The sequence below is a fragment of the Engraulis encrasicolus genome, chromosome 10 (genome assembly GCF_034702125.1).
Source record: "Engraulis encrasicolus isolate BLACKSEA-1 chromosome 10, IST_EnEncr_1.0, whole genome shotgun sequence".
NCBI classification, from domain to species: domain Eukaryota; kingdom Metazoa; phylum Chordata; class Actinopteri; order Clupeiformes; family Engraulidae; genus Engraulis; species Engraulis encrasicolus.
Window position 1 is genome coordinate 41559143 of NC_085866.1, and position 15000 is coordinate 41574142.

Below are 15000 nucleotides of genomic sequence, written 5' to 3' on the forward strand. Positions count from 1 at the left end.
TACCTACTAGCACACTTTTAAATGTAGTTCACTGTCCCATCTCTCTTTCAGATCATTCAGGCCTTATGTGCCTCTGTTTCTAAAATAATACATTGCCATGGACATTTGATACTGAGGCCCAATTGTTTGATGGGTCTGTCTGTGTGTGTGGTGGTGAAGCGGGGTCATTCATGACAGTTTACCTTCTTCCCGAGCTGGAAGACCAATGAGGACAGGGTGTCCATGGCTGTGGGGCGCAGCTCTGGGGTGTTGTCCAGGGTGCGCACTATGGGGTGGATGATGCGCGAGGCGTAGTCTGTGAAGTCCAGGGACTCGGTCAGTCTGTCCAAGGTTTCCAAGGCAACCCTGCAGAGCAAGAAGGTGGTATGTCAACAAAAACATTTAAATATGGCATAGAAAAGCAGATTCCGCAATCAAAGCTTCAATAGATTCATTTAATTTTGATTATTATTTGGATTTGAACAAGACAAAATGTGTCAAAATGTCTTCTTTACACTTGCACAAGTCAAGACTTTGTGTAAGTCTCTCCTTATAACATTAGGACAAATATGTTCAAAAACAAGGAAATATATAAACAAAACGTAACCAAATAAAATATAAACAAACGAAATAGGGTTGGGAAATAGATTTGAAAAGATCAAACTCTCATTTCAGTCCTGTTTTCCACATAGCACTACTGAAATATTCCCTCACTATCACACCCACATGATGGGCTGTGGCAAACTAGTGCCAACACAATAAAACTGTTTTTCATGGACAAATAAAACCCTACTTAATAAAAAGTCACACCGACCGCAGTGAAAATTGCCCTGAAACGAAAACAACTACTGATGTGCAAGCAGTTGAACCCATGTGGAAAAGACTTGTACAAGCAGGTGGCTTTCAGCGCAAAGGCAGTCCCGCATATTCATGGGGCTTCGATGACTGACAGTGATAACCACGACCAGTGTCAAGTCAGCGTCTGCCTTTTGAGATGCGTTGTCTTCAGAAAGTGTTTTATTTCAGAGTGTTTTTCTGTCCCCTTGCAGATAGATTTAGCACATCTGCCGTTATAAGTGGAAAAAAGAATGAAAAGAAAAATATACTCTACGAGATCAAACCAGACTCCTGCCTGCGCTGAGTGTTTTTGTGGAGAGAGTAGGGTACAATACATTGGAGACGACGGATGAGGAGCCAGCGGGAGTCTGCTCCGCACATTAGACACACAATCAGGCCTGACGCTCGCTCCCAACCTCCCTCTCTCACCATCACAGAGGAGGAGGAGGAGAAGATGGAAGAGGAGGATCAGGAGGAGTAGGTGAGAGAAGAGAGGGCGACGATAAGGAGAATGAGGAGGAATAAGATAAAGACGATAAAGGGGTGATGAAGAGGAGAAAGGATGAACAGAGAGAGAGAGAGAGAGAGAGAGAGAGAGAGAGAGAGAGAGAGAGAGAGAGAGAGAGAGAGAGAGAGAGAGAGAGAGAGAGAGAGAGAGAGAGAGAGATAGAGAGAGAAAGAGAGGGAGAGAGAGAAAGAGGCTGAGAAGGAATGAGAAGGAGGCAGAAGGTGGTGAGAGAGTAAGAAGTGAGAGAAAGAAGAGGAGGAGAATGAGGAGGAATACAAGGAGCAAGAAGACGGGGGATGAGGAAGAGGAGAAAGAGGAGGAGAGAGATAGAGCCAGAGTGACAGACAAACAGAGAGACAGAGAGAGTGGAGAAGGAAGGTGGAGAAGAGACAAGGAGGAGGTAGGAGAGGGTCGGTGGAGAAGGGGGAGGCGTCAGATGAGGGCCTGTCTCCTGTCAATCGTCACCTCGATCGATTTCCCGCGCACTCGCCAGCTCCAATGCCACACTGTGCAGAGACGCCGCTGCAGTGTGATCAAACACCACACGGTATCGCTCATCATCATCATCATCGACCCCAAAGGCAAGCCAGTGAGCCAACGCTTGTTGGAAGACTCTAAGAGCAGTGCAGGCCTGCTTCTATTCTGCCTGGCAGACTGCAGAGCCACAGCACAGCTGTGCTGCCTCTGTGTGTTGATTGGCATGACACACTGCTGTCTATGAGAGCAAACGCTACACTCCATTAAGCCATGAGACTGTGGCGGTTGCTTTTTTTTTTTTTTACTGCTATTATTAAGTGAAATGGAGTGAGGGAAAAAAGTGAAAGGGCACTCATAAAAATTTAATTTCATGTACACAAAACGATTCACTCGGGTGGGTGGGTGAGTGAGTGACGGCTTGCTGATGTTTCTACTGGCACACATACTGTGTCTTGTCACTCATCGGCATACGGCACTAAAGGTGAAGATACACAGGGCCAATTTTAGAGTCATATTGCTGGGAAAAGACAAGATTGTTTCCTAATTTACAGATAAAATGATTGGGAAAATTTGAAGTTCATCCAAGTTCTTCCGATAAAAATGTTTTAGCAATAATAGTTGCACAAAAGTGTTGCTCAAAAAGTTGCCAAGAGTATCATCACCTTTAACATTGACAAGGACACAATGCTGCTCTTGTGATCTTCCCACTGAACAACAGCTGACCAAAGGTCCAGGCCCCCTGAACTGAGCAACAGAGGAAATATTCAACCAAACAAAAACAATGGTCTCCTCATTGGAGAAGCCCTCAGAGACCAGACATAAAACGTGGACTAGGAAGGAGTCTTGGGAAGATCCTTGGAAGCACACATACTTGCGGGCCTGTAAGGGAACATCCGGTGCGTCGAACAGCTTGACTATGGGTGGCAGCAGCAGATGGAGGTAGTCGTCCAGGTTGGCACCAAAGAGCTGGATGGCATTTAGGAGCTACAGACAAGAAAGGAAGACAGACAGGAAGACAGACAGGAAGTCAGTGAAGATTATTATGTTGCCCGGTGACCAGGAGAGTTGTGGGCTGCTAAACCCTCTCTGTCTCGGTTCTACTTAAACGTATTATCCCGGTGTTTCTCAGTAAAAAAAAAAGCGGAGAGATTTTTTCCCGGTGCCAACATATACGTAGCAGCAATCCACATACAGTATGTAGATTTGTTAACACAGTTAAGGTTTGGTGTACTATGTAATTAGTAACAAAATTTTAACTAAATTACTGAAGTGTATTCCTGCTGGATGATGTTACAGTCTGAGGGAACAAGGTCGCTTAGGGGTCATACTGTATATAGAAGTCAGAGGATCTGGCAGGACTTAAGCATCTTCTCTTTCAAGACAGCCCAATAAATGCTTAATTATGGTAACGTCTGAGTTTAAATAAATGAAGCGACAGAGACTTACTGCAAATATACAGCTTTGGATATGCTCACACAGTGTGCAAATGAAGAGCAAAATAATGAGACATGATTGTGAGATCCCTAATTAGAGGTTCATCATTTTAACAGAAGTGGTGCACTCACACTGAAAGCATAGACAGGAAACACTTATATTTTTAAATAAACATATAATATAATATATAAAATGGTTAAACCGTTAAAGTTGGCTGGTCGGTGCGGTTGCGCAGGCAGCACAGACCGCAACTTTGCTACGGCCTTCCCCCCTAAACGACTGCTGACGCACTGGCCAGTGTCCAGACCGCCCGCCGCCCCTCATGGTTTATCCAGATGTGAGAGCAGGGCACCCGTGACTACTCAGACTATCGGCACGCAGAGATAAAAGCCTGGTGTGTTTTGCCCTCTCGTTCCCTGATAATATGAGATGCCGAGAGCAGAGAGGAGTTGAGCAATTGTACCGAGTCTGCTCGATTAGCCTGCGGTGCGGTGCAGTTGCGTCGTCGTCTTGTGCAAGCGGCTGATATTTTATCTGGACCCTCCGAGCGTCACTTCTCCACTTTAGCGGAAAGTGATTGAGGAGCGCGCAGAGACTCCTTTATTCCCGCTCTGACTTTGAAGTGCAAAGCGAGATCTCACTCCTTTTCCCCCAAAAACCACAACCTGGCACCTACTACCTCCAAAAAACGTAATATTGTTATTTTTTCTCCAAGAGCCACAAGACATCCTAATCTACGCTTCGAGGAATACTACCGTGAAATGAACGTTTATTTGGGCATCGTAGAAAAGAGAGAGAGAGGGAAGGGGGAAAAAAACACAGATAAAAAAATATCAAAGAGGGTAGCGAGGGGAAGATGTGAGAGGTCACTGCTTTTAGACTACAAAGTATCGGTGAGGAGAAGGAGGAGGAATTCCTGAGGGCATGGAGCAGAGCACATGTGGTTTCTGGTGCTTAGTTAACGTAAGCACATCTCCTGTCTGTCAGACCAGTCGCCCTTCCCCAGTGGGTGGGAAGGAAAGCCGCTCAGTCATTCCACACACACACACGGACAACACACAAACGCCGTCATTGATCGAGAGCGAGATGTACCCAGAGGGGTCCCCAGGTGGATTGAAACACAGTCCCAGGGCTGCGATATTCACGCTAAATGCAGCGCAGTGTGACGGCGGCTCTGGTGCCCCCGAGGAGACTTTGGACAGTTTGGGTTTTGTGTTGTTGGGAACAACAAATGTTTGCATACACTTGGCATTTGGTGGTCTTGCGGGACGCTGAGAGGGAAACACATGTGTTTTCGGGTGAGGTTTCAAACAGCATTGCAACTTTTTTGAGTTGTCAAAAGACTTCCTTTGAGAGGAAACAGAAATGGTTTGACTTTCTTTTGTTTGGTTTGAGGGGGTTGGTATCCAGGGTCCTGAACTGGTCGCGAAAGCAACGCTGCTGTGATGCGCACCAGTACACTCACCTGGTTTCGTTTCTACAGAGCATTTGCATGGCAATGGGGGGCACGGGGTTGGGGGGTGGTCAGGCAGTGAGATCATTGACTTTTCAACTAAGCAACTTTTGGGTTCATCACTTGGTGAGGAACCTCAAAACGCCGAGGTGAAGGATGAGGCCTGTAGCCCAATTCTTATGCAACTGGATGTTACAGTTTTGCTAAGAAATAGCACCATTGCTCTGTTAATAAATACCTGTACGCATGTTGCACATGCTTGATTCCTTAGTTACAGTAGGTTCTTATGTTACAATATGATTGAAGATAATGGGATGAAGTTGACATTTGAAGTGGAGCACCGACATATGAGTGATAGTCATTCCCATTGACCGGAGTGATCACAGACATGACAGCACACCATACACAAAATGGAAATTCAACCTCTCAACCCACTCAAACTATCAAACAAGAAATTGGGGCAGCCATGAAAATGGCAACCAGTGGTCTCTCAGACTAGGGCTGCACGACACTAGAAAAATATGCAATACACGATGACATGACTGAATATCGCGATATCGATAAGCTTATTACTCGCGATATTTAATATAAACATATATTTTCCCCTCTCTACTTGCCATTCTACACTTCATCATGAAACAACGGAGAGCAATGTTTTATTTCCAACATTATTTTTATTCGGAAAAAAAATATGGCTAATATACGCCATCAACTTAAAATGTCAACCTTTTTAAAACCTTTGTTTAACTTTTTCACCAAATTGGCTATTATTAAAAATGAATAAGTAGGTATCACGATATAACTAACTATACGTGTATCGCAAGTCGTGATATCGCGATATCGATACATTTTCGATATATTGTGCAGCCCAATCTCAGACCCATCAGGACCGTATTAAGCCAATTTCGTGCCCCTCGGCACTATACCTAACTGGTGCCTCCTTTATGAACAACATTTTTAAGTGTGTGTCTTGTGGTGCGCCCTCACTGGTCAAAAATGGTTGGTGCCCCTGGGCACTGGCCCTTATGGAAAATTCGGCCCTGGTCCACCCACTGGAATTGAAATTTCCGATACTTGCTCTGCAAGGCTTTACCGCCAACTCCATTCTTGCGTCATAATGGTCTCAATTCTAAAGAAATTTACCAGCACCATTTTAGTATGAACCATAGCTGGCCTTTACCAGAGGAGGTCGGGGCAAAAATACACTGCACCTCCAAGTGCTTCTGAACCTTCAGCTGCTAATAATCAGAGGATGAATAACCTAGTTGGGTTGACCTTCCACGGGCCATGTTTGCTCAACATGAAGGTCGTTAAGTAAAAAAGTGGGCTACTGTGACCTAAATACTGCATTTACAGGTAACACAGCATGCTGCGTTTATCCTGTCAAGTGCTGCGCACTAGGCCTCGTCTGTTTAATGTACGTAGTGACGGTCTACCCGGGAAAAAGAACTTGCGGGGGAGGAATAATAAGGTTGGGAATGAGGTAATGGACCTGGCTGTTAGTATACTGCTTTTTGGAGGAAGCACACCACACGTAGAGAGAAGGTCTCACACATGCAACACACCCACACACACACATATCTGCAAGCACAAAAAAGGGTAATGAACAGCAGTTGCATTCTCTCTTAGGCCACTAAATAATTTTTGGGAAAAAATACCATTATCTCTTGAATATGCATTTTCATTTTGTAATCCTTGCGCTGACGGGAAACAGCGAGAGCATTTGTGAACAAAATATTCCTGGGATGGACAGCGTGGTCCCACAGGGAGGAGGTCAGCTCCTGACCCACTGACTGGAAGATGAGTGTAACTCTCTCTTCTGATCAGGGATGAAACACTGGGCACTGTCAAGTGCATCTGCTGCTGTATCAGATCCAAACCCGAAATGCCTCAACGATTCCATGTGCTTCTCCAATGCATGGGATGGGACAGACACAGAACCGGTTCCAGGTAAACAGTTGTGCAATGACCCAAATAACTGGTGTGTGTGTGTGTGTGTGTGTGTGTGTGTGTGTGTGTGTGTGTGTGTGTGTGTGTGTGTGTGTGTGTGTGTGTGTGTGTGTGTGTGTGTGTGTGTGTGTGTGTGTGTGTGTGTGTGTGTGTGTGTGTGGGAGGAGCGCATAATAGCAAGTCTTCAGGCCTGATGGTCTGCATTGCCTGCGAGATTGGACACATGGGCTCGCTGGACCGTGGCAAAACATCTGTCTTGCTCACGGCACTTTGCTGTTACAGAGTTTCTATCAGATTCTGGGCCCGATTGCCGGACCATCTAGATTGCATCCATAAGACAATTCCTTTTCGGTCTAGCCACAAATAACAAAACACTGTCCAGGAAAGTGATTTTGGTGGGGTTCGTATTTGCATTTACATTGGGTGTCATGAATAAACTGACACAGAATATCAACACATACAAACAAAATATGCAAATGCATACACAGGTGTCAGTCTGAAGAAAAGAGATAACACTATTTACATTTTCATTTACATATTTGCGGTAGGCCACCGCGGCCCCCATACTTTCAGAATGTTCAAGGTCTAAGTATTCGGCTATATACGTATATGGGTGGTTGACGTGACGCCTTGTTTTTTCGTAACACTGGTTAAAAACCTACAAAACTGTTATTTTTCCTTTAAAAAACAAATGTCAATGAAAGAAGATGTGGTACATTATGTTTCGCATTAGTCTTAGATGAGAGGATAAGATTTATGTAAAGGTTTATATGTCAAATATCCTGCGGTGTGACTGTAACATTAATGAAACCTGGAATATAATATATATATAAATTAACCAACAACATTTTGGATAATGTATGAAGCATTTGCCATGATTGCATAAATATAAACTTTATATTAAGATATGTGAATGGGAAAAAACTAAAGACAGTAATATTAACTACAAGTTCAATTTCGTAACACAAATTGCGTCCTGCGGGGTGACATGTATGTCAATGTTTGTGAACGGGCAGCTGCAAGGCCAACTACAAGGGTCTTAAAGACTGGCTCCTAACCAGTCAGTACCTCAGTTATTGGAGAGTGCTGTGGAAGTTTAAGGTGACTATTAACCTCTTAATATGTCTTCATATTGCAATGTTTCTGTCACGCAATGCTTAGGTTCATTTTATGGTGTCCTGTGGTGTGACCGCTCTTATAGAAGGAAAAAAAAGTTTTTTATAAATGAAAACACATATTAAGATTGAACACAATATCATTATCAAGTTAGCATGACCTCAAATGTCAGTCATGTACACAAAGAATTAAAATGGCCATAATGCAGTGAATTTCCTGTGGTGTGACTTCATTTTCCTGCGGTGTGACATGCCTATGCAATGTGTTGATAGAGGACACATTTTCCCAAAAATGGCAAAAATTAGGCGAAATTTCACGGACCACTAAGTGCTTTATTTTTTTCTTTTTTTTCATCAATTTTTTCAGGAATAACTTTTTTTTTAAATTGCGTTACGCCCTTAAACGTCAACCACCCCTATACATATCTACTCTGCTCTTTGTTTGGGCTTCAGACTTAAAGCTACGTACACACACATCGCTGCTATTTACTAGCTTCTTGCTTGCTCGCCTACTTGCCACCCTCTCATGGAACGTTCGCTGAAAGTTTCCGCGGCTTTAACTGCCAATGTACAGCCGAGAAGTACCGAACTCCAGCTGCATTCCAATTGGTTACTTGTTTACTCGCCTCGCTCGAAGTTAAAATATTTTCAACTCGGGATCCGCCCACATCGCATTGCTTGTACAGTACTGGCCTACTCGCCTGCTCGTCTCGCTGGAACAAATTGACATTCTATTGACTTAATTCGCTGAGTGAGTAACTAGTAGCGACGTATGTGCACGTAGCTTAAGAGTTGCTTTATTCACTTATTCCATTAAAACCTATTTAAAACCTGGTTTCGCTCCACCCACACCTTCAAACAAATCCTGGAGAAAACACTAGTGGTGTTACACTGTGGCAAGGAGTCTGACACTCACCTTGATGGTGACGCTTCGGCCCGTGCTGTTGTCATGCATGAAGACGCGCAGCATGTGTGGGATGAGCTGGGGCAGGTAGAGCTTGAACTCGCCTCCCAAGGCCACCACAATCTGCTCTATCAGAAGGATGATGGTGTTCTGCATGGGGTTGTTGGGTGTCCAGTACTCCTGTTGAGGTGGGGGTGAAGACAGGCACATTAATACGTCATACCTTAATAATTAATAGATCAACCTCGACTCTTGTATGTCTCCTACATGTGAGGAGTTCACAAATAAAAGCATTCCATGAAGATCATTAGACTGAAATGTCGCATTTGAAACTTTGTATATGAGGACAGTGAGAGCTCTGATTATGCTGAACATCTTCTCCAATGCACCTGACCAAAGAAGGTGTGCAAGAAGACTTCTGAAAAAAAAGGCAATATGAAACCCAACTTTTCTTGGTGACTTTGACCTCATTTTCCTAACATTTCACGAGGTTGTTTAGGGGTCATTGGGAAGCTGTCCTGAAAACTTGATCCAATTCTGTCTACAACTTTTTAGGTGGCTAATATATACATAGAGACAGAAAAAACAAACAGACAGCAAAACAATACCCCCATTCAACCACAGATCGGCTCGGGGGGAAAAAAGTGTTTTTCTGAAATTAACGACGGTATAGGCTTTGACCCACATTCGAGTCTTGGATGGCTGAAGCGAGAGCCCCAGGTTTTCTTCTCGTTTTCATTATTGAAAAAAATAGGGGGAGGTCAAAGTACAGCCAAAGAGTCCCGTGACCATGAGCACTGAGCGCTACCTCATCCTGCACAACTGAAAGTGATCAATGGGGAGCCAGGTGGAGTCTTCCCAGAACTGGGTCACATTGTACAGTTCTGTGTGTGTGCAGTGTGTATGTGAGGGCACACACGCTTCTGTTCTGTGTGTGTGTGTGTGTGTGTGTGTGTGTGTGTGTGTGTGTGTGTGTGTGTGTGTGTGTGTGTGTGTGTGTGTGTGTGTGTGTGTGTGTGTGTGTGTGTGTGTGTTTGTGTGTGTTGAGGGGCCTCTGTGGTGCAACAGCACTACACTACACAGCCACAGCGCTTGAGGGGCCCCGGCCCTGGACAGTTAAGTGGCTTTACAGGCCTGCCGACCAGCAGCAGCAGCCAGACACGGAAGGGGGGGGGGGATTAGCGTCCATCTACCTGACACCGCACTTGGAGGGACTCTCAGCCTTGGGGACGTATTCAGTCTGCTCTGCTCGGCTGCGCTGTGTGCTATGCGGCTATGGCGCGCAGGCAGGGTCTGGTCGCAGTTAGAGGGTGACCACATGTGGAAAAAGTGACTGTGTCACCTCATAAACGTGGGCCCCGTTCCTGCGTGCCTGCTAGCCTGCGACCAAAGTGACGAGCGTAAAGGGCTCGATGGGGTGTCGATCCTGTGTGCCCGCGAGCCCCGAAGTGAAACCATCCAGCCCATCTCCCCCCCACCATCCCCTCCATCTCCCCCACTCCCGATCCTGTTGCCCTGTGAACCCTTATTAGCGTATAGTGGCATTTAAACAAACAGTCCTCAATGGCTATTCCTTACACTAGTCTGGCGGATGAAGGGGGAGGGGGAGGGGGCAGAAGGCGGGGGAGGGAGGGAGAAAAAGGATCTCTTTGTGTCGTTGTGAGGAGAATAAAAAAAAACAAACCCAAACCCACGTCCTTCGAACAGATGTTGACAGAGGACCATTGTGGGTGAGAGACACGCTAACGTTTCATACGCCATCATGCATACTAGAGCAAAAATATTTATGGCACAGCTGATCGATGCTCTGCTGCACCGTGGTGATGAGTTCACTATTTCTTGAAGCGCCCGAGACACAGCTGGTGCAGAAATTTAGGGCAAGAAAAAAGGGGACAGAAGAAGACGGCACAAAGGGCGGGGGCAGGAGAGTCTGGGGCAGGTGTAGCCGAGTTGTTAGGCAGGTGGTATTTGGATCAGATGGTCGCAGGTTCGAATGGAGTAAGAGGAATATGTATCCCGACACCATCATCCATGCCCGAACTGCACTTAAGAAAGGCCCCTAACGCTCCAGGGACAGGAAACAATGACCTGCAATAACTTAAACAAGCAGCTTTGGACAAATGCGTCAGCTAAGTGCAATGTAATGTAATGTACTGCACTGTAATGTAATGTGAATGGTAAGACTCAGAGGGCGGGAGGGAGACAAGGGCAGAATGGTGCAAGACACTTCAACTCACTCTGATGAGGGTGAAGATATCGTCCATATACGGCCGGATGTGGATCTTGACGAAGCACACCACCATTCCCATCTGCTGGAACAGGAACTGTAGGAGGGAAGGAGGGTTCAGAAACACAAGTCAAGAGAAAGTGAGATAGGAGACAAAAAAACAGGTGTGACTGAAACATCATTCTTCAAGCTCAACCCCCGTTCCATGAAACGAAAACAGGAGAAAAGGCCCTTCACTTCAAGCTAATGGAATAGTGGAAGACTATGATTCTGATTTCACAGTCCTGGGTTCATAGCTTTCACATTTCATAAATATATACGTAACAGGGCCAAGTGCAGGGCTCTAGGGGCTTGGTGTATGCTGTCCACATCAATACAAACCAAGGGTCTTTCCTATGCTTACACATATGAAGCGTAACAAACCCAAACAGAAAACTGTGGCAGGGTGCTAAAACCATCATGACTGGCTGGTTCAGTTACCATGTTGCCAGACAAGAGGTCTCAACAAACTTACTGACACAACTTAATTTTATTTGACTCCGGTTTCAGTTGAATTTCATGCGGTTGAATTTGGTGAAAGCTCAGGGATCAATATAATCAATTCAATATTTCCATAACAGCTTGCATTATAACTTCAGGAAAACATCGGTCTTAGTACCATATTTTGAGAGAAGCTAGCACAAGGGATGAAAAGTGTTTTATATGGGTTCAGCACAGGGATGATTGAGCCTTTCTGGTCTGTAGAGAGTGTACAGTCTACAGAATTAATACATCCAACATGTCTGCTGGTGTACATAAATATGTCAGACAGGTCTGTGTGTGTAATGTAAATGTCAAACACATCTGTGTGTGTATTCATTGCACCGAAAGATGTGCTGCAAACAAAAGGTAGGTAAAAGGAAGTAAAAAGCGGGAAACCCATATCGTTGACATCATTCAACAGTGAGTTAATAGTGCTATGAAAGTTGAAGGTGTGTAAACATGGTTTATCCACCATTACGTCACTGGCTGTATGTAGGGGCAGTGAAAGGGGATAATTCACAGGACTTGAAGTCATGGAAGTTTTACTGTAAACATTATTAGTAGAAGTGTCAAGTAGAGTGGAGGGTACTTTATTGTCCCAAGGGGGGATTTGTCTTGGATTTAAAAGAGTCACTGCATTACATGCAACACTCGTACGTAAAAATGTTTAAAAAAAACCAACAGCTTCGGCACAATCAATGTATTCTCTTGTGCATGTATGTCTGTTTGTAGCACTGTCTATGGTGGACATGTGTTCAACTCATACATCCACTTGGGGGGAAAAGAAAGACTGGCAGTGTTGTAACCACTGGAGGGATTTTCAAAGACAAAGGATGCGTTACCTCTCGTATGCTGGCGTCACAGACGCGGATGACGTTGAGGAAGGTGGGCATGACCTGCGGCAGGAACTGCACGCACTTGAGCCCCAGCGACTTGAAGATGAAGGTGACGGCCTGCACCACCATGGTGTGGTGGTTGGACAGCGAGGGGTCGCGCAGGATGCGCATCAGAGTCACGATGGCCACCGCCGGGTAGAACTCGTCCAGCGGGAGGTTGCCCATGTTCACCAGCATCTCACTTGTACTGTAATCAGCTGCAGGCACATGCCAAACACACGCACGCACACACACACACACACACACACACACACACACACACACACACACACACACACAAGATCATTACATAAGTCTGACGGAAAGACAGCGATGAGGCTGAGAGCATCGACTCTCTAATTACACCACAAAATAAGGTGGTATGATCTCCGTCCTCCGTCCAAATCAAGACAGTGGCAATTGTGGCTGAGGGAGAAGAACTGGCAGAACACAAAGTACAAATGTGACCTGGGGTTAAACGAATCTTGTGCAGCCTTGAGGATTGATGCCGGGCCTACTGATTTTGTGGGTTTTCTTCATTTCATGTGGTTTCGTTTCACAGGGCGATAAAGTTGCACGGCCTCATAATCATCTCTGACAGTACAGTACACAGGTTTAGAGAGATAATCAAAGGGCTGGCAAAGAAAGAGAAGAAAGAAGGAGAGGAGGAGAGACAGCATGAGACTATGAGACCAAGACCAAGAGGATAGGCATACATGAGGTAAAGAGGGAAAGAAAGGTGGAAAGAGGAGAGAAAGGAAGGGGGGCAAGAGAAAAAAAGCTGGAAGAGGGGAGGGCAGGAAAAACAAGGTCATCGGACCTATATTCCATGCAAGCGCTCCAAAAATCATCACAGTTTCCAACCGATCGACACAGTGTCCTATAGAGTCACGTGCGTGCACATGTCAGGCCAAAGAGAAAAGACACTGAAAGGATAACAGAGGGAGGGAGCGAGGGATAGAGAGAGATTATGGGATAAGGGATGAGAATCAAGAGGGAAAAAAGAACGGTGGGAAGGAAGGAGGGCAGGAAGAGAAGGAAGTAAGGCAGAAGAGTGCAGGCCCTGATGTCTGGCCAGTCGTCTCGTCTTTCACGGTCCCCAGTGTGGTGATGGAGTCAGCTGCAGGCAACAGGCCTCTCGTAAACCTGCTGACGGTGAAACGCTCCCAACGTCCTCCCTACCTCGCCCCACTGCGTCTTTCCCTCTTTTTTATGATCTTACTGTAGCGCGGCAGACAGAAAGACAGCCACAACAGCTGGCCTTCAATCCCACAGGTTTGTGCCGAGTCTCATCGCCAGTGATCTCGTTGAACCCTCTCGTGATTTGTTGATCCCCCCTCCCAACAGAATACTACAGTCGTGTTCCATCCTGTCCAAGAGAGCTCCACTGCATATTTCTCCGGGTCGCTCCGTCTGTGGCAGGTTGCTGGGCTTTCTTGGTCAAATCCCCCCGCTGGGTGGAATACGTCATGGCCATGCAATCAGTTCTAATCAGGGTAGGCGATCCATTTTAAGTCAGGCCTTTTTCTCATCCTTCCCCCCCCGCCTGTCTCTTTAGAGGGGAAGTCGTATTCCGTTCAATGGTATGGGTTTTCCAAGTGTGTCATAAAATGCGGTCACATGAGATAGGATAGGATAGGAGGCAGCCAGGGAAGAGGTAATGGATGCATGCATGCAGGTAGCTTGACACCACTGGCTCATACTGTACTAACAACACTCCTAAACATGGGAATGAACATAAATACCTGCACTCACATAGAGTTCACACATACTGTATTGTAATAAATTTGATAAATCTGAGTGCATGAGTAATTTGCTAGTATCACATAAGTCAGCCAAATGTTTTGTGAGTAAATACAGACATCCAGGAGGAACCAACAAAACATGCACACAGCTTCACCATGTCAAAAGATGTTGGTGTATTTTGTTTTTCCTGGCGCACACCGAGGCACAATTGTAACGATTAAAGCAGTATTGTCTGGTTGACACTGTAGAGAGACATTTCTCTCTTCCAAACTCAGTTAGTGCAGCTTTAGTCCACGGAGGTCAGCAAGTGGAATTCACAAGCGCCTTTCACCCTGTTACAAGATGATGGAGCACTAAAATGACTTTGGAGGCATCATTTAAAGCTCGGAATTTTCTTTTTTTTTACTGTGGCTTTAAATCCTCTGCCTTCCCCTTACCCCCAGAAAGGTTGTAAGGCAGATACCCAGACAACAACAAATGTGTACACAAATTCAAATATGGTTAGTGCATTTTCTTTTTGCTGGTTAGCACACTCTGGCACAATTACAGAGATTAATGCACTACTGGTTGAAAGCAAAATCGTCTCTTCTTTGTACTACAGACACTCATGATGGCTCATGGAGGGCAACAAATCGAATTCCCAAATGCCTTGTTCAACCTATTACAAGCTTCTTCCCTCATCTCCACAGAGGTTGTAAGGCAGGCTAGCAATAAACACAGAGGCCCTGGCTGGCACACAGTTGGGGCTCCACGTGAGCTGTGGCCCTCTGGTGTACACAGTCACATGGGGGCCCCTGTCCTTGCTATTTGTGTGCCCCATAATCTGCCATAACACGGGAGGGTCCTTGCGGTCTTGAGAGAACCCCCACTTCCTGACGCAGTAAACTTAACTGGCTTGAGTGGTGGCAGTGGCAGTGGCAGTAGTGGGGTGTGGGGGGTGGAAGTAACAGGCAGGGGAGATGGCGTCACCCTG

The 15000-nt window shown here is 45.6% G+C and overlaps 1 protein-coding gene across 2 annotated transcripts in view; it reads right to left on the reverse strand.

Annotated features, from left to right (window-relative positions):
• The window catches only part of mtor (mechanistic target of rapamycin kinase), a 167099-nt gene that overhangs the window by 132589 nt on the left and 19510 nt on the right, over window positions 1–15000 (reverse strand). For both annotated transcript variants that reach the window (XM_063208916.1, XM_063208915.1), the window contains exons 19-23: window positions 12249–12499; window positions 10895–10981; window positions 8670–8837; window positions 2673–2785; window positions 183–345 (exon numbers count right to left, since the gene is read on the reverse strand). In XM_063208916.1, the coding sequence (XP_063064986.1) occupies window positions 183–345; window positions 2673–2785; window positions 8670–8837; window positions 10895–10981; window positions 12249–12499 (782 nt within the window). The remainder of the gene's footprint in view (window positions 1–182; window positions 346–2672; window positions 2786–8669; window positions 8838–10894; window positions 10982–12248; window positions 12500–15000) is intronic.